This window comes from Bufo gargarizans, chromosome 3 (assembly GCF_014858855.1).
Source record: "Bufo gargarizans isolate SCDJY-AF-19 chromosome 3, ASM1485885v1, whole genome shotgun sequence".
Lineage (NCBI taxonomy): Eukaryota > Metazoa > Chordata > Amphibia > Anura > Bufonidae > Bufo > Bufo gargarizans.
In genome coordinates, this window is record NC_058082.1 from 481,672,983 (window position 1) to 481,691,436 (window position 18,454).

General features: G+C 43.8%; 1 protein-coding gene across 1 annotated transcript in view; it reads right to left on the minus strand.

Moving 5' to 3' along the window:
* Positions 1–4,003: 4,003 nt before the first annotated feature.
* PHF12 (PHD finger protein 12) overlaps positions 4,004–18,454 on the minus strand; it is a 33,990-nt gene continuing 19,539 nt past the window's right edge. The window contains 11 exon segments of the mRNA XM_044283807.1: positions 4,004–4,234; positions 5,459–5,597; positions 6,807–6,889; positions 8,337–8,438; positions 10,240–10,383; positions 11,271–11,399; positions 15,766–16,000; positions 16,002–16,514; positions 16,878–17,036; positions 17,249–17,413; positions 17,669–17,801. Of these exon segments, the coding sequence (XP_044139742.1) occupies positions 4,140–4,234; positions 5,459–5,597; positions 6,807–6,889; positions 8,337–8,438; positions 10,240–10,383; positions 11,271–11,399; positions 15,766–16,000; positions 16,002–16,514; positions 16,878–17,036; positions 17,249–17,413; positions 17,669–17,801 (1,897 nt within the window). The 3' untranslated portion in view covers positions 4,004–4,139.

Genomic DNA, 18,454 nt, shown 5'->3' on the forward strand with positions numbered 1-18,454 from the left:
TGCTCCAGTTTTGTTTTGTTTGTTTTTGGTCTCTGCATTTGTGACGTATCTGTGACACATATGTTATGATAATAGACTTTTTTTTCCGTCCCCTGACGAACCTTCTGGATGAGAAGGGGAAATGCGTCGGGACGAGTTGCATCATGCTGTGAGAGTCTGTATATCTATATTTTTCTATCTAACATATACTTGGTGTATACTGAGACCCAGGTTAATCTTCATTGATATACAATGTATAGAATTTATTATTTTTAATAAGGGCGTTACAAGGACAGGCAGTCTAGGTACGTGGACAGAGTGCCCCTACCATCCAGGTGCATCTCTGGGCAGAGGATAATTTGAGGGACATTTAGGGACAGACACTAGGGAACTTTAGGTGTTGCCCCCCCCACCCCCTCTATCCACAAGTAATTACGGTCTACCTGGTCCAGTATGGGGGGTGGGGGGGGGGGGATGTTTTAAAGTTGTTTGGATAACCCCTTTAAGGCCTAATTTGCACGTTGAGGAAAAGTATAACTGGGGAATGAACCTCAGATCAACAAAAGTAAAACAGCTATGTGTCTATGCAGTTTGACAGGGAGCTCGCTGGTAACAGATTCCCCTTAAAAGCTCTGGGAAAATTACATTGCAGCAGCCGCCCCCAAAACTTCCTGTAGGTGTATTCTTTTCTAGAATGCATAGGTTATTTTTAATAGCTTGTGAAAACAAGTCACTGGAGAAGTCTAGAGACCAGTGCTACTCTTACTACACAGATTTGATTCTTTTAGACCTGGGGTCAGCAACTTTCCGCACTCCAGCTGTTGTGAAACTACAATTCCAAGCATGCTCTATTCATTTCTATGAGAATTCTTAGCAGAGCTAGTATGGATGCTGGGAGTTGTAGTTTCACAACAGCTGGAGTGCCAGAGGTTGCCTACCCTTGTTTTAGACTGTCTGATGTTCGAGCAGGACTCATGCTGATGGACACCACACAATTGCATTGGTGTTAGTCCGCACTGGCCTATTACACAGGCTAATGCAAAGTGAACATGGAAGAATGATTGCTACAGCAGTCAATCATCCTTCATTCAGATGATCACGGATCATCAGTGCCACATCCCTGATTACACGGGAAGATGAGCTGCCGATAATAGGTTTTCTTTCATCCTGAGAAAAGATGCAAATCAACCATACAGTGACTGGAGACACATTTCAGAACATATCCATCTATAGCAACAGTGGAAAAACAACTCTTAAAGAGGACCTGTCACCACCCCTGACATGCCTATTTTAATAGCTTCATGCATTCCCCATATAACAGTAGTTCTGAAGCATCTATTAGGTCTCTATGTTGCACCATTCTTTATTATTCCTGCTAGAAGTTATGAATTGCTAGCAGTCTGCAGTAAGGGTACAGAGGGGTGGTAACCAGTTGGGGGTGTGTGCCTGCACAGACGCACTATATCCAATCACTGCTGCCATTATCAGACTGTGCAGGTACCCCCCCAATTAGTTACCTCCCCTCTGTACCCTTACTGCAGACTGCTAGCAATCCATTCATAACTTTTAGTAGAAATAATAAAGGAATAGCACAACATAGAGCCATAATATATGCTCCAGAACTGTTATAACATGGGGAATGCATGGAGCTATTAAAACCGGCATGTCCAGAGTGGTGAAAGGCCCTATTTAACTCCTCCCCCTTATGCAAATGAAGTGTCCACTTTGCTTTTCTTCTGCAGGTGTCCTTTGATCTCAGATGAGCCCAAGCAAGCTTTGGATGCTACATCCAAAGTGCTTCGTTCATAACTTTGGATTAATACTGTACGGAGATCCGTCTCTGTACAGCATTAGAATGTATAGGCTCCGGTGAGCTGAATAACTTTAGTAAATTGATTTTTACTCTGCTTCAGTTCCGACTGGGACCTTAGAACCAAAGCAGAGTTCGGTTTCAAGTTTTAAAGTGTTTTTCCACCGTAAATATCAATTACTGAAGTTATTCAACAAAGTCACGTGTGACTTCATGAATAATTAACCGCGGCTCATCAGAGCCCATACATTCTAATACTGTACGGAGACTGTATTAATCTGAAGTTACGAAAGAAGTGACTTTGGATGCAACATCCGAAGCTCGCTTCGCTCATCTCTAATCTCAGTGGCAACCGTTCCTATATAGGATTGACTGACATGTTTGACGTTTTCTGCATCATCCACTATTCCTTGTAAAGACACTTGCCTGGTGATGAAACACTGAAAGGACAATTGGAGAATAATATGCATATAGGGCAAGAGTTGCTAAGTATACTTTAATCACTGCCACTATACATGGGTGTCTTGAAAAGCCTCAATAGCCCCTACAGAGTGGTGTGTGGTCACTATAAGGACCTGCAGGTGAATGACCATAAGGTCCGCATGAATTTCCACACCAAATCCACAATGTCTAACAGCGGGTTTTTGGTGCAGATTTGATGCGGTTTTACCGCAGATCTCACCCTTCCATTCAAAAGGGTGAAATCCGCAGCTAAAACCGCAAACATAATTGACATGCTGTAGAAATCTGCAATGCAGGTCAATTTCCGCAAAACCTGCAAAGTGTACATGAGATTTGTGTAATCTCATACACTTTGCTGATACTGTAATAAACTGTGGTTTTTCTGCACCGGAACCAGAGCAAAAAAATAAACAAAAAAATGCATGTAATCCGCAACATCTGCAGGTGGCCTAATTGATAATCTCATCATGAACCATTTCTAAAGATGCTAAGAACATATACACTGCTCTTCATCTGCATTCTGAGTCATTTTTGACTTCGGGTCCATTTACACATTTTCGGTGCGCATCTGATCCACAGACACGAACGAGAGTTTCTAACATAGGGCAGAATTTATGGGACGCACACGGCCGGTGTCCATGTTTTGCGGCTGTGCAATTCGTGGATAGCAAAACGGAAACGCAGATAAATTCGTGACCGAGTTATGACAACTCTCACAGCAAGTTGTGAAAAGGCATCACACACAAACTCAGAAAGAATCAACTTTTTATATATACAGAATACAGGAAAAAAGGTTTTGTAAAATCTAAAACGATACAATTATATTTACATTGAATCTAGCTCGTCCAATCTCCTCCGAGAGAAGTGGCAGTATTACATTAAAAAGAAACAAAAAGGGGACAAACAAGTATACAACAAAAAAAACTTTAGTTACAACAGACAGGAGCCAAAAGGCATCTCACACAGCACTGTATACAAAAAAAAAAAAGTAAAATTAAAATAAAATCCAGAGCAAAAAGGGCAGCCATCTGTGGTGTCTGTACAAAACGTTGAATGCTGTACGTGATGTTACAAAAGGTTTTATCCGTGCTGTGGTCAGACGGAGGGTTTGAGAGAAGGACGCTCCTAAGCAGTTACATGTAACAAAATTAATCCTGTTTAATGGAAACCTGAAATGCTAGAAAGTGTCACTGGCACAAAAAAAAAAAAAAAAAAAAAAAAAAAAAAAAGTGTATGAGCTTGTTGTGTCTTTTATTAATTTACAATGCCATGAAGAATGAAAAAAAAATAAAATAATCCTAAATTCTGTTTTTTGTGGTCTCCAAACATTGCAATCTTGTCCAGGTAAAACTTCGCTACAGGGAGAAGGGCTGTTTGAGTCTTAGAATAAAAAAAAATATATATTTATATATATTTATAATATATGAAATGTATGATAGAAATATATGTGCAAATGCCCCTAAAATGAGCAGAGGAAAAAACAAAAATAAAAAGGTGAATTTTCTTCATTTCATGCAAATGTGCAAACTCTTTCTGGCCAAAACAGGCGTTTCCGAGGGGCCACTGGACATGTTTGCTCAGACGAGTAGGTTGACTTTCGGGAAGAGTTCTTTGTCTTGTAAAAGTTCTAGTGTTTGGCTCCTAAGGAACAGAGTTAGATCGTAAAACGGGCACCTGGTGGGGTGACTTCAGAGATAACTTGTCTTCCAAGTCCAGGTCTTGTGCTAAGGCTTCACTCTCACCCCTGGGATGCCTTGTTGCAAACTCCGTGATGGAGAACAGAAACTGAATGCAGCCCAACTTGATGTAGCTTCCGTGGTGTAAGAGAGCTGTGCCTTCCCAGCCGGCTCCACTTCCTCCAATGAGACTAGAGCTGCTGGCTTTGCAGTTACACGGCTGTACGTGGGGACCTTGTGCATGCGAGTTCATAACTGCCTCTTCCTTGACGGGCTCGGATTCGGGATTTTGGCTCTTGCAGGCGCTCTAGGAGGAAAAAATAAATAAATAAAGTTTTAAAAAATAAATAAACCATGAATATTTGACATCCTGGTGGTATTAGCAGCTCAGCCTCATTCAATTCAATAGGGAAAGGCTGTATACCAGACACAACCTAAGGACCTGTTTCTGGAAGAAAGCAGCAAAAATAACAGTTATTAAAGACCAATTGGATCGCTGATTCTGCATCAAGAATTAAAAAGGGGGTCCCAAGTTCCCCTTTGCAGGAGTTTGAATGGAGTGTCTGGAGTGTCATCGTTCAGGCATGCACGCTGCTGCTCCATTCTAAGGGGGATGATGGAAACAGGAGAGTACAGCTCCCTGCTGTTTCCATCAGTCCCTCAGACTCTAAAGGGCATCTGTCAGCAGATTCATACTTCTGAAACTGGCTGACCTGTTATACACTTGGCAGCTGAAGACATCTGTGTTGGTCCCATGTTCATACGTGCCCGCACATTGCTGAGAAAAATGAAGAGCCTCTAGGAGCAACGAGAGAGTTGCTAGTAGACCGAGACTCCTCTCTCTCTGAAAATGCTGCGCCCACTCCACTTTGAGTGACAGGCAGTTAAAAAGTTATAACACCTGGCCCTGTCCAACAAAGTGCAGAGGGCACAACAGCAAAGGCTAACAAAATTATCAGTGTTTGGCCCCTTCCAGACTCGCAGCATGTGTCTGCGGCAGCTCCTGTCCGGACCTCCCAGCACTGACGGGGGTCGCATAGCATTATATTTATTTATGATGCTATGTAACCCTTACAGTTCTGGAATGTATTGGGTAACACTAACATAAGGCTGTCAGTGTTACCCAATACATTCCAGAACTCTAAGGGTTACATGGCATCATAAATCAATATAATGCTATGTGACCCTGGCAGTGCTGAGAGGTCCGGGCAGGAGCTGCCGCAGAGACATGCTGCGAGTCCAATGTGTGCAACTCGCTCGTCTGAAAGCGGCCTTTTGGTGTTGTGCTTAAAATGTGACTGATTTTTGCCTCAAATCAACGCACCAATTCTCTTCTAGAGTGACAGTTTGGACTATTAGTCTATGCTACAAGATGAATACTCAATGAAAATGCCTGACTTTTAGCAGCTTATATCTGCAAAGATAGAACAATTTTTGCACCATAGGTATTCAAAAAATAGTAATGATTTACTACCATTTTCCTGAAATTGGGACAGAAAAGAGAATGTTTTAAAAAAATGCCCAAACTTACTTATAACGTTCTGCACTTTGGCAACAATATTGCTGGGAGGGGTGGGGAGGATCTTCTCAGAAAAGTCACAGGAATAGAGGACATTATCAACAGTCGTGCCGTGTTCGCTGTAATTCAGCAGCTCGTAATGCTTCGTGTTCTATGTGGGAGAGAGCAGACGATACACTTAAGACAATAAAAACAATTGATTCATTATCAGTAGCAGCATTGTTAAAAGGCTTATCCAAGACTACCAAAATGGAGGCAGTCACATGGCTTATTCATGTGACTGCTTTCTTACCCGTCCATGGCCACATCCTCTTCTGCGCAGGTGCGGTTCAACTACTGTATATTCTACATTCTTTTACAGTGACCAACCCCTTTAAAAGGACCCATCGCCGCTCCTGACATGTCTATTTAGTAACTACAATTCTGCAGCATCTATTCTTCTGACTACATTTTACCATTACCACCTATTACTGCTGCTAGAAGTTTATGAACGAACTGCAGCAGGTCCATCTGAGTGTTACCAGTAGGGCGTGTCTGTTCCCGCTCGGTGACACTATCTTGGTCAACTTCAAAACCCTGAACCCCAGTATATGGAATATTGTTGTAATCTTTGGGCAAAAAATGTACAGAAGCAGAATGAAGATGTATCATGCACGATTACGCTGAAACATTTTCTAGCATTAGGCCCAATGTAGAAAAACTAGTGCAGAACCCAGGTGACACCCTCATGATGCTTAAAAGGTATATATTAACCTTTAGGGGCAATTTTATTATTAATTTATATTTTTTTCAATAGGTCTTTTGAGCCCTTTTCTCTGTACAGCCCTGAGATTCTCTAGTAGCGTGCTGTTTGTTTTCACTGTTCCATCGGGCAGCTCCTTATCTCTGACCTCCTAAAGTTCACACTTCAGTTATTTCCATCAGTGATTGTGAGCCAAAACCAGTAGTGAAGTCTACACACAGATCAGGTATAATGTAAAGATTTGCACCTGTTCTGTGTTTATGACACGTACCTTACTGATAAGAATGTAGCTTAAATAGGCATCTTAGATGGACGGCACAAAGTGAAAGTAAAACTGCTGAATGTGTTTAATAAAGACAAATTGGGGGAGAATAAAAAAAAAAAAGTTTCGCCCCCAAAATGAGAAAAATGCTATATTATATATTTTTTTTTTTTATTCATTACTAGATGTTTACACGATCTGGATAAATGGAAACCTTCAAAGTGCCTATAGTTGCCAAAATTCATATTTTTCTAGCGCAATTTGAAAATGAAAGAAGTGACGTGAACAGCTTGATTGATCAGTAAAATAATTTTTTTTTTTCTCTGAGTAACTGGGGCAACTATACACATACTCACCTCATCATAAAAGATGCAAGCGTGCTTGCCAGAAACATAGTTGCAATGACCATAATTTGTAAGGCAAACGTCCATGTCTGCTCCTGCAATGAGAGTGGGGACTCATGATGAAAAGGCTCACTGTACAAGGAAATGATTAAAAAAAAAAAAAAGCTTCTGACCCGTCACCTACAATAATTTAACTCTAAAGTGGTGTTCACTCTCACGGCATCCAAGGAAATACATGAAAAGATTTCACGAGATCGATTATTTGCTACTCAAGCTGTCCATACATATAAAACTAAGGTAGGCCAAAACGAGAAAATAAAAAATATATACACCTATACACGCACACAAGTTCAGCTAACTCAAGTATCAATCATCTGTGAGACCGCTTGTATAAATGATCTCAACATACCAGACTAAGGGTCCATTCACAAATCCGTACAATTGGTCCGGATCGGTTACAAAATTTTGCAGAACGGGTGCGGGCCCATTTATTTTCAATGGGGCCGGAACGGATGCGGACAGCACATACGCATTTCCGGGTCCAAAATTCCGGTCCCCAAAAAAATATATAGAACATGTCCTATTCTTGTCCGCAACTGCGGACAAGAAAAAGGCATTTTCTATATTAGTGCCCGCGATGTGCATTTTGCAGACCGCACATTGCTGGTGTCCGTGTTTTGCGGATTTGCAATTTGCGGACCGCAAAACACCTATAGACGTGTCAATGGACCCCAAGGCCAGACACAGACAAGTAAGTTATTGCGAGAAACTGTGATCTGTTCTGACCTCTGCTCCTCTGACAGGATTGCATGGCATTATAATGAGTTATAAGGCTGTGTGTCCCTGTGGCACCTGGAATCTATTGAATTAAAAACAGGGTCAACACAGCGTAAGGGTCCATTCACACATCCATAGTGTAGTGCGGATCCACAATACACCCGACCGGCACCCCTATATACAACTGCCTATTCTTGTCTGCAATTGCGGACAAGAAATAGAACATGTTCTATTTTTTTCTGGAGCCGCGGACCGGAAGATCGGGGCCGCGCTCCGGAAATGCAGACAGCACACTGTGTGCTGTCTGCATCTCTTCCGGCCCCATAGAGAATGAATGGCTCCGGATCCGGACCCATTCTACGGACGCGTGAATGGACCCTTATAAATCATTATAATGCTGTGCGTACCTGTCAGAGGAGCAGAGGTCAGGACGGCAACTCACATTGCCACATGCAGCGAGTTCCTCACATTGAACTGAACTCGTTTGTTTGGGTTTGGCCTAAGAGTGATTTTATATAACCAAAAGAACAAACAAAACAAAAAATGGGCTTGTGCCAAGTGGCCTAATGATCAGTCAACTCAGCCGATCACGCCATGCACTTTCAACCAACCAAGGATGAAAAAAAAAATCCAACCTGACAGAACACATTTTGTAAACAATCTGATCGTTTGCAATGACCAAATTCTAGCTGCCAAAATTGGTTGACTATTATCTTACGTGTACAGGCAGCTTTGAGAACGATTTAATTGATGCAGCAAACTTACCTGTGCCAATGTAAAGAGTCCGGTAGCACATATTGACGGGAGCACCAGTGCCCATCATTAGAGGGTAAAATACAGCCCTGGCCTGCACATCTCTTCTCTGGGCTGTATCAAGACAAACATTTAAGAAGCATCGTTAACATAGCTCCACATACAAACAGGAAGGTTATAGAGGATTTATCAAAACAAGCTGCTCATAGCACCAATCTAAGTACTAGTTTTACACTTCAGTGTTTGGTCCGTGATTTTCAGACAAAACTAGGAGCGGTTCAAAAACAAAGAACAAGTGTAGATCTTTCTATTCTACCGTATCCAGGCTCCATTCCAGGTTTTATTTAAAGGGACTGTCACCAGTTTCTGACCCCCACTTTTAAAAATATTGTTCTGTCCATGGAGCCCTTGTGATTACTATTGTGGTGTTATAAGCTAAATCTGCAGGCTCGTTTTGTTAAAAAACGTTTTATCTAACCTGTCAGTCATATTGTTAAGGTGCCCAGGGCGTTGCTCATGGCCTGAAGATGCCGCCCGCCGCCGCTGGTGCCCAGCTCCTCCTCTGCTCGTCAGCGCCGCATGAAAAAAATGAGATACGCCTCCGGCTCTCCCTCACTCCCCCCTCCTTCTTCTTTTCTAAGATCCCGCGCGTGCGCACAGGTGCCTGATGCGCCCATGCGGACTTTTCCGTTCAGCCTCATTGAGCGAAGTGCGCATGTGCGGGCACTTCGCTCAACCTCCCGATAACGCGAACACTGCCGCATGCGCGGGATCTTAGAAAAGAAGGAGGGGGGAGTGAGGGAGAGCCGGAGGCGTATCTCAGTATTTTCAGGCGGCGCTGACGAGAGCAGAGGAGGAGCTGGGCACCAACGGCGGCGGGCGGCATCTTCAGGCCATGAGCAACGCCCTGGGCACCTTAACAATATGACTGACAGGTTAGATAAAACGTTTTTTTAACAAAACGAGCCTGCAGATTTAGCTTATAACACCACAATAGTAATCACAAGGGCTCCATGGACAGAACAATATTTTTAAAAGTGGGGGGTCAGAAACTGGTGACAGAGTCCCTTTAAAAAAATAAAAATAAAATGGAAATCACTGAAGAAGTGTGAACTAGGCCTAAGGCTAGTTTTAGACTGGGAACAGCCTGCCAGATCTCTTCGCATTATGGCTCTACATTAACTATAATGGAGACCGGTAGAGATCAGTCCCCAACCCAGGAAATATGCAAAGAATCGGACTGAAGTTTCTCGGCATATTTGCTGGAACATGGACGGATCTCTGCTGGTCCCCATTATAGTTAATGCAGTCGTTTTCTAAAGACTGATTCTTGGCGTATTTGCCAGAATGCAGCAGGATCTCCACTGGTTTCAGTTATAGTTAAGAGGGCTGGACAGACATACAAATGTCTGGCAATGCCCGAGTGCATAGAGAATTCTAGTGCCAGTCTGAAACTAGCCTAAAGACCCCTACATATGGGCAGATTCATAGGCAATCACTGGGAATGGACGAAATGCTCCTAATAATTGCCCGACTGAGGGGGAGACGAGAGCTGCATTTACATGCAGCAATCATCTCCTCTGCATGGGGTGTCCCCATACAGATAATCTCTGTATTGGTAGATGTCCGTTTACCTAGGACAGTGATCGCTAACCTCCGGCATTCCAGCTGTGGTGAAACTACAACTCCCAGCATGCTCCATTCATTTCTATGGAGTGCTGAGAACAGCCAAGCAAGGGTGCGTCTTACATAGAGCAATTATCAGGAAAGAGCATATAATCCCCATAACCTGCCCGTGTAAAAGCGCCATAAGACTCGCAGCTTATTATGGACAACTGATGAAAGAATCACAAATCTCAGTAACTGTACAAGACAAGGAAATCTAACAAAAGCTTCTGCACCTACACAGACCCACCTTCCACATGATGTCCAAGGGATGGAGTTGGCGAAGGACGGGTGGCACTTGCTACAGGATAGTCTTTAGAAGAGAATATCTCCTGGATTCTCTGCATGGCCAAAAATTTTACCAGCTTCTCATCCAGCAGGTTTATCTGGATCTCTGCAATGGTAAATGTCCAAAGGGTGAGTCTATAACAAGTTACGGGAAGCCTCACATTACAAGTATTCCACAGCATCCAACTTGCATGATTAAAGGGAACCTGTCACCCAAAAATCGCCTATTAAGCTGTTTACAGTACCTTATAGTGCTGTATAGTCGTTTCCTGATGCACTTTTTGTTAGTTTTGCAGCATGTATGCTCAGTCAGAAATCGATGTTGTATTCAGCTGCTGCCCCGTGCTTCAAGTCAGGCTTGAAGTCACGGGGGCAGCGGCCTCGGCGTCTTACATGGCCCTCTCCCCGCCCCCTGCCTCTGTGACTGACAGCCGAAATCCGATTCCGGGACCGCGCTCAACGGCCGCATGCGCAGTAAAGGGCGGCAGGAGCGCGGTCCCGGCTGCCGCGCGTACTACGCGCCGTCTTACTTTCGCCGCACTGCGCATGCGCCCGACATCCTGTATCAAACGCGCCCGCGCCCGGCATCTGGGCGCGGGCGCGTTTGATACAGGATGTCGGGCGCATGCGCAGTGCGGCGAAAGTAAGACGGCGCGTAGTACGCGCGGCAGCCGGGACCGCGCTCCTGCCGCCCTTTACTGCGCATGCGGCCGTTGAGCGCGGTCCCGGAATCGGATTTCGGCTGTCAGTCACAGAGGCAGGGGGCGGGGAGAGGGCCATGTAAGACGCCGAGGCCGCTGCCCCCGTGACTTCAAGCCTGACTTGAAGCACGGGGCAGCAGCTGAATATAACATCGATTTCTGACTGAGCATACATGCTGCAAAACTAACAAAAAGTGCATCAGGAAACGACTATACAGCACTATAAGGTACTGTAAACAGCTTAATAGGCGATTTTTGGGTGACAGGTTCCCTTTAATAAAACCTTATTTACCTCCATTTCCATCCATCAATGATCTTAGGGAACTTGTAAGCTCTGCCATCGCTGAGGAGTTTACAGTATATGGCGAAGGGCCAGTTGATGCCCCATCGATTATTAACGCACTGGGTCGGACTTTTCCATCTAACAAAATATACATAATGTTACTATCCCATACATTTATTGCTTATGTGTGTAGATACGGTCAATACAAAGGGAAAAGCAGAATTTTTAAAATCTGGTTTCTATTTTTAATAAAGCTCCAACCTCTTTAAAAAAATAAATATAAACTAAACTAAAGCGCTCATAGCCTGGTCTCCCTCAGCTCCTATCCCAATTGTTCTCTCTTTATTAAAAGCCTTGGCTTATAAAGCTACTCCCCTTAAAAAGAGTCTGTCAGCAGAACAAACATTACTTTTGGTGGCACTTCTCATGAGTAGTGTAAATATTAAGTTTTATTCTAAAGGCTGTCTCCTGTTGGCCGCTACAGATGTCACTCAGAGCAAAGGGGAGGAGCTTTGAAGCATCTCAGAATCTGGCAGAATAAAAAGTTCATATCCACACCATTCCAGATAAATAAAAAATATAAAACACACACACTTCACAAAAAGTTATGTTTATCTTGCTCTCCTAAACCCCTAGCTAGTGCTGTCAAACCTGCTGACAGACTCCCTTTAAGATTTATGAAGGTTCTTGTAGACCGAAGCGGTCTCCTGGAGTGGTCCACAGTACTTTGTACATGCCTGCTGGACAACTCCTTTAATACTGACATATATGCTCACTTGTGGGTGCAGCATAAGGGAGACATAGTGAATACTTGCAAGAGGTGCCAATATTAATTAAAAGGGTCTTCTGGAAATCAGATATTGATAAACTATTCTCAGGATAAGTCATCAATATAAGATCAGTTGGGGTCTGTCAACCCCACCAATCAGCTCTTTCAGGCAGCCACCTGAAACTATACAAAGGATGGAGACAAAAGCAGAAGGATCTGTCCACAGTGCAGATTCTGGCACCTTCGAAGATGAGCTGCAGTACCCCAACACGGCCACCAGGCAGTGAACAGATCCCTGCTCTTCTGGCTCTCTCCACTGTATAGTATTCAGTGCCGAAAGCTGCCCAAAAGTGCTGATTAGTAGGAGTGCCACGTGTCAGACACCACTGATCTGAAATGAATTACCTATCTGAGGACAGATCATCAATATCCAAGTCCAATAATAATCCCCACCACTGCTCCAGAACATCCATGAATTATATACAAATTTCAACTGTAAAACCTGTAATGTTTAACATAGTCATGTCGTGCTGCAGTGTAAAGTGAATGGAGCAGGCTCAGGGGGAATCAGAAAATTAAAAGAAAAAAAATAAATAAGTTAAATGTTTTTATTTTTGAAATGAGTAAGATAATAAACCTACATAAATTTGGTATAGCCATAATTGAATTGACCTGCAGAATAAAATAATTATATTTTTAGTGCACCGTAAAATAAAAATAAAAGGGGGGAATTTATCATGGGGAGAATATTTGAAGTCAGTTTTACTTACTTACTTTAAACCTAACACTTCTGTCTAGAGAAGCTCCTTCAGTTTTCCTAATCCACCCTCCTACTGGAGTGAGATTGTGACTTTTATAAAAGTCACAATGATAAATTTGAAGTGAAACTAATTAACATAGCTAGCCACACCCACTTTCCCACCCATATTACAAAACTGGAGCGAATGGTGTACAAATGCAAAAAGTCGAAAATTTTTGCGAAATCACATAAAATATGTGCAAGCGACTGCAAAAAAAAAAAAAAAAGGTGCAAAAGCGACTGAGCCAGAATTCTGGAGTGAAGGTATGAGATCAGGGCCAAAGACTCTTGGAAGGCAGGGAAGGAAAAACGTAAATTAAAAAATATTAGGCTGTGTCCTAAAAAGGGTTAAAGAGCACCTGTCGGGTCCATTATGCTGCGATCTGTGAAGGCAGCATAAAGTAGCAGCCGACATGCCGACTCCAGCAGTCCGCAGCAGATTTCTAGAAGTTGCATGTTAATCATTGCAGCGCATGGGCGCCAAATTATACCAATGTTCATGACATGCAGGCTTCCTACACCCTCCGGCCGCCGACACAGATTAGTCCCAAGCAAAGTAAGGGCTAATGCACACAAGCGTACTTGCTCCGTGCCCGTACAGCAAACGGCCGTGTGCACTTCGTAACACAGATGTAGACCCATTGCATCCGTATGTTGTGGATCACAGACCCGATCAAGTCAATGGGTTCACATTTGCAAGCAGAGTGCACGCGGATGTGCCTGTGCATTGCGGACCGCAATACACTTGTGGGCACGAGCCCATGAGAGAGGACTGTAAATCAATGGCTGAAGGGTGGGGATCATGCCCATCATGAATACAAACTCCTCGATGGTCCTGATTAAGTTCTCAAAATGTGCTGCACCTTAAAAGGGTTCTGCAGTTCTTTTAAACTGATGCTCTATCCTCTGGATAGATCATCAACATCTGATCGGTGGGGGTCCGACACCCGGGACACCTGCCGATCAGCTGTTTAAGAAGGCAGCGGCGCAAGATTACAGCACTGTGTGACGCTGAGGGAGCAAGGAGGGGATTCGGATGAAGCGGGGTGGTGCTGGGCTCCTTCACAGTGCTATGGAAAATGTATATTGTGGACGTCCTAGCGGCGATGCAGCAGTGCGTGTCTTCAGCTCTATAGGCTAAACCTAGCTGACAGAATCCCTTTAATATACGTAGGGGCACACAGGTACAAGTCTGCTGACAGATGCCCTTTAATGGGTCAACGCATTCATCTTTGAATTCGGTTTGACCTGCTTTCCATTTGTTTCTGGCTTTCTTGCTGGACAGAATAGTGCAAAAAAGCCAGAAAGCAGGTCAAACCGAATCCAAAGATGCACTTACCAGTCATGGTATACCCCCGAATACCTGATGAAGGCTATTCAGATGTATGCCCCTGATGGAAACACAATGTGAACCCTGCCTTTCTGCTGGTAATGAACATCGACTGGCGATCATTTAGCTTAATTTACATGGAGCAATCATCATTACTGCATGTAATCACAGGTCAGGCACACCCCTGTATACGGGAAGATGGACTGCCAGCAGCCAGTTTTACATCTGGATATTTGCTGATCTGTTGCTTGATCCCTGAACATGTTCACACAGGGAAATTATTGTGAATGAGCGACTTATTGTCATGTTCAGTGGCCCATGTAAGCAGGCGACACATGTGACAGTACATGCAGGACGCGGTTTCGCCATTTAGTCTTAGGCTACTTTCACACTAGCGTTTTAGTTTTGTCCCCATTCATTGTCAATGGGGACAAAACTGAACCGAGCAGAACGGAATGCTCCAAAATGCATTTTAGTTGCGTTCCCATACCGGAGAGCAAACTGCAACATGTTGTAGGTTTGCTTTTCAGTCCTGAGATGTGGAACAAGACGGATCCGTTTTCTCCGACAATAGAAAACTAATCCGTCCCCCATTGACTTTTAATGGAGTTCATGATGGATCAGTCTTGGGTATGTTACAGATAATACAACCGGATCCGTTTATAACGGATGCAGATAGTTGTATTATCAGTAACAGAAGCGTTTTTGCGGAACCCTGCCGGATCCAGTACAAACTGCTAGTGTGAAAGTAGCCTTAAACAGCTGTGCATTTACCATTTGTACTAAACTTAGTTTTTCTGTTTTGTATTCATGCATATGGGAAGTCCTACTTGCTAGAAAATCAGATTGGTAGTTGAAGCAGGTAGTGAATATGTGACCCATTTCTAAAGGCTTTATCTCTAGCTGTATAGCAGCATCAAAGATGATTTGCCTCATATCTCTAGCTGCTATACAGACTGAGGTACAGCCATAAGTAGCAAAGCTGTATAAGATACGTCCTTGGCTATTAAAGAGCCTTTCATGCACATTGTGTCGCTTCATTATTTAAATAACTTCCTCCAGTCGGATATCGCTGGTTCTGACTGATAACTGAGGATCCGAGCAGTGTAAATGTTTATAGTGTATAGAAAAGGTGCTCAGAAGATCCTGGTGACTAGGTGCTCAGGGCATGAACCATATACGATGCAGTAACATCTACACCAAGATCACAAACACTGCTTCTGAAACCCTGCCTGAATATTAGGCACCTGCAACGTCGTAAGGCAGAGATGCTCAACCTGCAGCCCTCCAGCTGTTTCAGAAGTAAAACTCCCAGCATGCCCCAATAGCTGGAGACTGCCCAGACATGCTGGGAGTTATAGTTTTGCAACAGCTGGAGGGTCGCAGGTTGGGCATCTCTGTCCTAAGGCACTTCTAGGAACCGTGACAAGAGCTATTACAGTAATATGTGATGGCAGAATTCTCAAAATGGAATTGGCAGGAGTTGTCAGATGCCAATGACATTGTGGCAGGACAGTTTGCCTGCTTCACATTATGATTGACCTAATAATACCCTAAGCAAACTCTGATTTCAATATCATTAACTAAAGAGAAGCCAATGACTTACCTGTGGGAGGAGCTGCTACACAGAGCCTGGATGCACCAGAAGCTGCAGAGGTAAGATCACCCCCAGCCGCCTGTGGAGGCGTAAGTGCCCGGGTGCCAGAGAGCGGTGACCCAACAGGTCTGGAATCAGGTTGACTGAGTGAAGGAGTAGCTTGCGTTTGGGTATGCTTCCATGACAAAGTGCTAGCAAGCTCCGTACTGGTGCAAGAATTAGGAGGTGTAAGAGTAGGACCCTGAAAGCCTCTGGGTGCAATGTGCAGCTCCTGTCGTGCCTTCTGTTTTCACTACATGATTTGGGAGAACAACTGTTGTGGGAGGAGTGCCTGACCGAGGCCTTGCTGGTCTCTGAGAAAGTACAGAAACACCAGGACTAGCTCCAGATAGTCTTTGATGGTCACGTAACTGTTCCGTGTGGCTTGGGCTAACATTACAAGTATGAGGTCCGTTTGATTTGGACTCCGAAACAGCAGGTCCATTGAAAGTACCACCACTGGTTGACAGATGTGATTTCACCACGTAAGTAGTATCGTCTTCCAACGTTGTAGATTGGCTCCTCGGAGACAGTTCTAAAGATGGAGATAACTGAGGCTTGCCGTCAGCGTGCTGGTGAGAGTTGGACACGGAACCATCAGGTGATATGACTGGTTTCACATCCAACGAGTCAACGTCCTCTGATCCCCAGGCTGGCATCTGCTTAGCAGATAAGTATTTCAATATGCTGCACTGAAGTGCAACCACACTACGGAGCCACTAAAGATTCAAAACAAAACCCAAAACATTCGGATTAAAACTAGGAATGCATCTCCCATCGGATATCTAGGGGTTACACGATTAGATGTATAATGGAAGATGATGGCATTTGTGGCTCTAGCAGGGCACCTTTCAGACAGTAGATATTTTAGCCAAAAGAAAATCAGACTGATAAATTAAATATGGAACAAAATGTGTCATTTCAAATTAACCACGTCTAGCCTAAAAATTATGAAAGAAACGCTCCCAGTACACAGTCTATACTCCATGTAGCACAGAACATCCCTTTTTATTTTAGATCTTGTGGTGGGTACAAAAGGAAGAAGGTGAAAGTGCTGGGGATGAGAACGTTCGCCTACTAACCTCTTGTTGCTCTGTTTGGTTAGCCAAGTGCTCAGAGTGAAGCAGGTGCTTTTGGGAGTCTTCGGGAACACCGTTGCAAATCAGCTCCCCGTCACGTATCCCTGCAGGAGGCAGTAACTGTGGAGGTGACTGATATTGGGCCTTGATGGCTTCAGGAACCTGATGAGGAGCAAGTAGAAAAATTTGAACCCTCAACGCTTTGCAAACTATATTGAGAATAGCAATGGCTTTGGATGCCCACTCGTGGTGGAAAGTGTAAAAATCGTTTATAGCAATTACGAGCAAGCCAAAACATGCTATTCAATTCCGAAAACCACTTGGTGCACTTTCTACGGATTCTCTCTTCCACAAATGCTTCAAGTCGTACACACCTTGACTGTGTTTTTCCTGGCTGAAGGCAGCTGCCTGCGGTTCGGGGGATGTATTTTATGGATGCGGCTCAGAAAGTCCAGCTTTACCGCATGCTGAGAAATGCTATCCTGGAAGCGGTCAAACACCTGGCACCGATTACTCAGGGTCATATTCTTCTGGTTCAGCTGGAAGACACAAATGACATTTAATATTAAAATACTTGCAATTCTTGACAAAAATCTGAAGGCAACTATTAAAAGATTTTTTAGCCAAAGATTGTTCATGGCCTTATTGATAATTTAAACGACACATAAACTGCGATTTCTTAGCTATCCAGTATACGAGGAGTTAACGCGGACACATACTTTCACTGGCACATCTGTGCGACCATTCTAGAAAGCGTAAATCAGCATCTGTGACCAACAATGAGAGTGACTCACCACAACGTGCTCGATATGGTTGGGACACATCCAGCGGCCGGTTGGCATGGCAGTAAGAGGAGGGTCTAAGCAGTCCATATGAAACAAGAGAGGGCAGTAATCACACTGAATTAAAGGTGCCACGCGGCAGCTCCTAGCAGGTAAATGACAGAAACAAATCAGCTCTGGCAGTCGGCGGCAATTAAAATAAGACATTTAGAGCTAGATGGAGAACATGCCTCTTACATTATGCAGATTTTTTTCATGGATTTATATAGAATAGGTGAAGGAGAGAGAAAAAATAAAAAGATGGCGCTGGGCACTACATAAGTTTGGCGCATCAGCTGCCCTGCCATGTGACAGGCTCTGTGTGCGGCTTTGCTATGTGCATGAGACCTTGCCCTTGAAAATGCTTACAAACCCTGATCACAACATTAGAGCCTTGCCCAATGCATGTCACTATGCAGACATACATCACCTCTTGACTTCCATTATCAGAAATAAAGTCAGTAAGGCTACTTTCACACTTGCGGCAGAGTGATCCGGCAAGCAGTTCAGTCGCCGAAACCGCCGGCCGGATCCGGCCAAACGTATGCCAACTTATGGCATTAGTAAGACTGATCAGTCAAAAAAATGCATTGAAATGTCGGATCCGTCTTTCTGGTGTCATCTGGCAAAACAGATCTGGAATTTTTTTCACCTTTTTCTCGGATCCGGCACTAATACATTCCTATGGAAATAAATGCCGGATCCGGCATTTAGGCATGTCTTCAGTTTTTTTTGCCGGAGATAAAACGGTAGCATGCT